A 5,832-nucleotide genomic window follows, 5' to 3' on the forward strand; every position below is an offset into this window, starting at 1 on the left:
TGCTGAACACATGCCTACCAATAGCATCGGCAAGTGTTGCTTCCCAAAACTACAGATTGTTGATCCCCCCAAAGCATCAGCAAGTGTTGGTCTCCCCAAACTACAGATTGTTGATTTTATTACATTCGCACCATCCCCTTTTGGAAATAATGAACATGGACGTAGTTCTTATTTTATACGAGCTCGATCATCTCCACTGTTACATGCTGAACATATGCCTACCAATAGCATCAGCAACCCCCCGCCCCCCAAAAGGCCCGCATCAGCAGGTGTTGGTCTCCCCAAACTACCGACTCTTGATTATTACATTTGCAGCATCCCCTTTTGGAAATAAGAAACATGGCCGTAAGCAATAGGACAAAATGTTGCAATAGTATTCAATACAGATTATATTTAAAATGCATATGGACTTCATAAACTGTACGGAGGTTTTCACAAGTTCAAAGAAATACCAACATGTCTTTTTTTAGCTTTTATGTTCTTGGCTAGCACAGGATTTTGGTTCCCTTGCTTTGGAGGTTTCACCTTGTAAGCTTTTCCAATTTCTTGGTGTTCTTCTTCTAACAAAAAAAAACAATCACACTTCCTGGCACGTGTTTGAGCAAAAAACAAGCAATATCAACACATAAAAGTGAAAGGGCTGACAAGAGAAATCAGGTACCTCAATCTGGTGCACCTTCCCTCCTTAACCACAGGAGGAAACAACAGCATTGTGTTTTCAAGTTCATGCATATCCTGCCAACAAGAAGAACTCGCACACAAAAGCTGGTATACATTAGTTCACTAGACATCCAAATAACAATGATGCAAAGTACTCCCTCTGCATCAGTGTCAAAAAACGTCTTATATTTTGATACGGAGGGAGTAGTTGTTATTTCTTAAGATACTCAGTTACTAGTGCAAGGTCTTATTTGGTATGTGCTCAATGATATCCACTGTTACAGACTGAATAAGGGCAGCCCTCCTCCCCAAAGGACAAATTCTTACATTTGCACCACCCCCTTCTGGAAACAATAAACATTGAAGCAGGCACTGGTCCACTCTTTGCAAGATTGCTACATAAATATTACATGAAGAAGCCAACCTTCAGCTTCTTCCCCAAAATTCACTTGACCATAGCTTGAAGTTGACATTGTGATAAAGGAAACTTGGGCATGCAAGTTAACACGAGCACATCCACTCAAGAAATATTTATCATGCAATAATTACTCTGGTCAACTCACAGATTTCAGATGAGAATGAGATTTTCTCTCCAAGCCACTGCAGCTATACGGTATAAATAATATCAAATTGATATCAATATATCCACCGTCAGATATTTCATAGTGTATTTATTAAATATTGTACTAGTTATTAATAGTTTCTTCCATATATTTGGTCAAACTTAGAAATAGTTAACTTTTTAACTGAATTTATAAGCCATCTATTTAGAGATGGAGGGAATATTGCATTTTCGAGTCCATGTACATGCTGCCAACAAAAGTAGTTCACACCGAAACAACCATATGATAAATAAGCCTACAGCCTACTGAATGTCTGTTTAATTACTAGTGCAGGTTCTTGTATGATACGAGCTCGATGATCTACATTGTTCCATGCCAAGCACATGCCTACCAATATCATCAGCAAGTGTTGGTCCCCCCTTATCCAACCGTCAGCAGGTGTTGGTCTCGACAAACTATAGTTTCTTGATTTTATTACATTAGCACCATCCCTTTTTGGAAACAATAAAACATTGGTGTGATCTTATTTTATACAAGCTCGATCATCTCCACTGTTCCATGCTGAACACTGCCTATTTATAGCATCAGCAAGTGTTGGTCCCCCAAAGCATCAGCAAGTGTTAGTCTCCCCAAACTACAGATTCTTGATTTTATTACATTCGCACCATCCCCTTTTGGAAATAATAAACATGCACGTAGTTCTTATTTTATACGAGCTCGACCATCTCCACTGTTCCATGCTGAATACATGCCTATCAATAGCATCAGCAAGGGTTGCTTCCCCAAACTACAAAGTAATGCATTCAAGGTATTTCTTGCCATTACAGTAGCATCAGCAAGGGCTGCTTCATATGGTTTCTCTTGCAGTCTACTAGTAGCATCAGCATGATAAGTGCTCTTCTAATAAATAATTTCACACTTTTTGGCACGTTTTCGAGCAAAAAACAAGTAATACCAACACATAAAAGTGAAAGGGCTGACAAGAGAAATCAGGTACCTCAATCTGGTGCACCTTCCCTCCTTGACCACAGGAGCAAACAACAGCTTTGTGTTTTCAAGTTCACGCATATCCTGCCAACATGAAGAACTCGCACAGAAAGCTGGTATACATTAGTTCACTAGACATCCAAATAACAATGATGCAAAGTAGTTGTTATTTCTTAAGACATTCAGTTACTAGTGCAAGGTCTTATTTGGTATGTGCTCAATGATATCCACTGTTAGATACTGAATAAGGGCAGCCCCTCCTCCCCAAAGGACAAATTCTTATATTTGCACCACCCCCTTCTGGAAACAATAAATATTGAAGCAGGCACTGGTCCACTCTTTGCAAGATTGATATACATAGATATTACATGAAGAAGCCAACCTTCAGCTTCTTCCCCAAAATTCACTTGACCATAGCTTGTAGTTGACATTGTGATAAAGGAAACTTGGGCATGCAAGTTAACACAAGCACATCCACTCAAGAAATACTTATCACACAATAATTACTCTGGTCAACTCACAGATTTCAGATGAGAATGAGATTTTCTCTCCGAGCCACTGCAGGTATCCGGTATACACTTCCTATTAACAGACACTGATACACTACCAGCTCCCGGCTTTGCTGAGGCTGTATCCTCTTGACAGTAACATTACACCAACTCAAAGTGGCAGCACGTTGCCAGTGGAGCGCCCATTCCGTGAGAAGAACAATCCCCGACCACTGCTTGACATGGACCTGCCAATCCTGAACCCGCCTGTTTGACAAGAGGATGAAGATGTCCCTGCTGCATCCTTCTCCTTCGCCCTGAAGATGCTCATCTGTCGACCAGTGGGCAATTTGCGATTAGCCTGCAGAGCACCACCCTGACCTTCAGGCACAACCACAAGGAACAGCGGCGAGTCCATGGAGGCTGAGCGCCGTATTGGCTTGGGCGTCGCACTTCCATTCTCCTCTGCTACAACTTGGGTGTCCTCACTTTGAGTGTCCGACGAGGCATCGGAATCCTCAGAACCCTCGGGCAGTGATTCGGACGGGGACATTTCGTCAAACACCTGGTGCTCTTCCACTTCGCCGCCCTCTGCCTCAGCATCAGTCGCCGCAGCCGGGAGGCTAGATGGCACGACGACGACGGAACGGCAAATCGGGCAGCTGACGTGGGCGCGGAGCCAGGTGTCGATGCAGGGCGCGTGGAACGGGTGCGAGCAGCGCGGGAGGAGGCGGACGAGCTCGCCGTCGCTGAACTCGCCGAGGCAAACCGCGCAGTCCCCGCCGGTCCCCACGCCGCGGTACTCCTTGGTGGCTATGGACGCGATGGTGGCCTCGTCGAGCCCCACCGTGCGGATGTACCAGACGTGGTGCACCACCCCTCCGCCTCCGCCTCCCTCCTCGTCCCCGCCATCACCGAACCCTTCGCCGTGAGGCAGCTGGGCGGCGGCCGCCCGGCGGCGGCGGCGCAGCGCGCGGCGGCGGCGGTAGAGGAGGAGCGTGGCGAGCCCGAGCGAGAGGAAGAGGAAGGCGGAGAGGAGGGAGACGGTGAGGAGGAGGCGTACGGGCAGGCGGTGGTCGACGGCGGCCGGGGCGAGCGGGAGCGGCGGCGGCGGGGGCGCCGCGTAGTCGGGGCAGTCGAGGCCGGGGCAGAGCGGGAGGCACTCGTACGCGTTGTCCGTGCAGTTGAGCGTGACGACGCCCGGGAGCGGGGGGCTCCACGACGTGTGGGGGGACATGGCTCGGCTAGGCTAGGCTACCGCGGAGCGCGGATCGATCGGCGGCGGCTGCTGTGCGGGATCGGCGGCGCGCATCGGCGGGGCGGGGGAGATGAATGGCCCGCGTGCGCGGGCGGGCGGGCAGTGGTGTGGGGTGGAGACGGAGACGTGGAGTGGATTGGTCGTCGTTGGGTTTGGTGAAGTTTGGCACCGGTTCAACTTGGGGTGGAGCTGGAGAGCACAGACAGCGAGTGGGAACACTTGAAGCGCACAGAGACAAAGCGGTGCCTGTCGCTGACAGGTGGGTTGAGGAGACCGGCCGAGTGATTCTGGCCCACGTGCCGGTGTAGTGGGTGATTTTGTCGTGGCGGTCCTTTTGTGCGCGTATCGCAGCACTGGGGTTGGAATGGTGTACGCAAAGTCAAGAACGGTTGTAAAATATGTGGAAGAGAAATACTCGGTCGTGCATGTACGTCTGGCCTCCATGCTGCCCGATGCTTGTAGCACGTCACAGCTTCCTGGCGCGGTATCCTAACCGTCTACTAGTCGTGACTCAACGGCCGAGATATCGCGGCAAGAGAGGCGAATGGATTTGCTAGTCCGGGTGCCGTGCAGTGTTGGGTCCCGAACGGAGGAGATCACTGCTATGTGCCTATGTTACAACCGTTCAGTGTTTTACTGGCAAATTTACTTTTTTTTGCGAGACGGAGGGAGTAAATTTCAACATGAGGCAATTCTGTAAGAGCTTTTGTAGGAGAAATCAAATATTGTACTCCCTTCGTTCGGAATTACTCGTCCAAGAAATAAATGTATCTAGATGTATTTTAGTTATAGATACATCCACTTTTGTGACAAGTAATTCCGAACGGAAGGAGTAGACAGTAGTCGTGGTTTTAGAGAAACTCCAAAAGCTTTTTTATAAAAAAAATATCATCTACATGAATTTGAGGCAAAAAAAAAGATAGAGTCAATTACACCTGTGATGCTAGAACTTGGCGTAAACGGTCACTTTAATGCTAGAACTTGTGATGTACATTGAAGTGGTGTAAAAACTTGACTCGAACGTGCAAATACGGTGCTAATCACATTTGTGTACGGCAGCGACGCTGACGAGGCATGTCGATGTGGCGTGGGGCCTGTTGTGTCAGTGACAGTACAATGCTTTTTTGCGAAAGTCACCCCAAGTTTTTAATGTTTTTCATAGAAAAGACCCCGACAGAAAAACACTTCGATTTTTGTATTTCTTCCATAAAAAAGCCACAGACGAAAATGGGGCGGTGGGCATTCAAGCCGCCGACCTGTAGTACCCTGCGCGTGCAGTTAACCACCTCATCAAGGTCGTCGTTCCAGCATAGAGCAGAAACATTTTTATATATTTTCAATTAGACAACACAAATTTAGAAAATAAAATTAAAAGTATGCAGCCGCTGAAATTCGCACATGCAACCTTAGGTTAACGAACGAGCAGAGCTTCCACACAAACAATTGTAGTCACATGATTACAATAAATTGTTACGCATTATGTCTATAGCAGAACGTGCTCATAGGCTAAAACGGACTTCAGTTAGTGCATCCATTTTCAACATGTTAGGTTTTAGAAATTACACAAAATATTTGAATTACAATTTTAAGTAATATCCATATAAATAAATTAAGTTACATTATTAAAATTTTCATATAATTTCATAAGATGTTACCTATTAAATTCATAAAAAATCCAAAAATTAAATTATGAAATATCAAAATATTAACTAATTTTAAAAACTATTTTCATATTAATTAAGAATTTTAAATCAATTTCTCTATATATTTATTTTTAAATAAATTCAACTTTTTTCATGTTTTCAATAAAATATTCATCCCTTGGAATGACTATGTCATATAAAAGTGTCCACGCCATAAAAATAGTATGTTGTTT

The 5,832-nt window shown here is 45.5% G+C and overlaps 1 protein-coding gene across 1 annotated transcript; it reads right to left on the reverse strand.

The window, feature by feature from the left end:
• Window positions 1–2,508: 2,508 nt before the first annotated feature.
• LOC123112268 (E3 ubiquitin-protein ligase RING1) lies at window positions 2,509–4,136 on the reverse strand. Its single transcript, XM_044533216.1, has one exon. It carries the CDS (start codon window positions 3,933–3,935, stop codon window positions 2,871–2,873), a length of 1,065 nt encoding a protein of 354 aa, XP_044389151.1. The 5' UTR covers window positions 3,936–4,136; the 3' UTR covers window positions 2,509–2,870.
• Between the last annotated feature and the right edge of the window lie 1,696 nt (window positions 4,137–5,832).

Source organism: Triticum aestivum, chromosome 5B, assembly GCF_018294505.1.
Source record: "Triticum aestivum cultivar Chinese Spring chromosome 5B, IWGSC CS RefSeq v2.1, whole genome shotgun sequence".
NCBI classification, from domain to species: domain Eukaryota; kingdom Viridiplantae; phylum Streptophyta; class Magnoliopsida; order Poales; family Poaceae; genus Triticum; species Triticum aestivum.

Coding starts and splice junctions, on each gene's coding strand:
- LOC123112268 (XM_044533216.1), bottom strand. CDS start 3,935: ATGTCCCCCCACACGTCGTGGAGCCCCCCGCTCCCGGGCGTCGTCACG.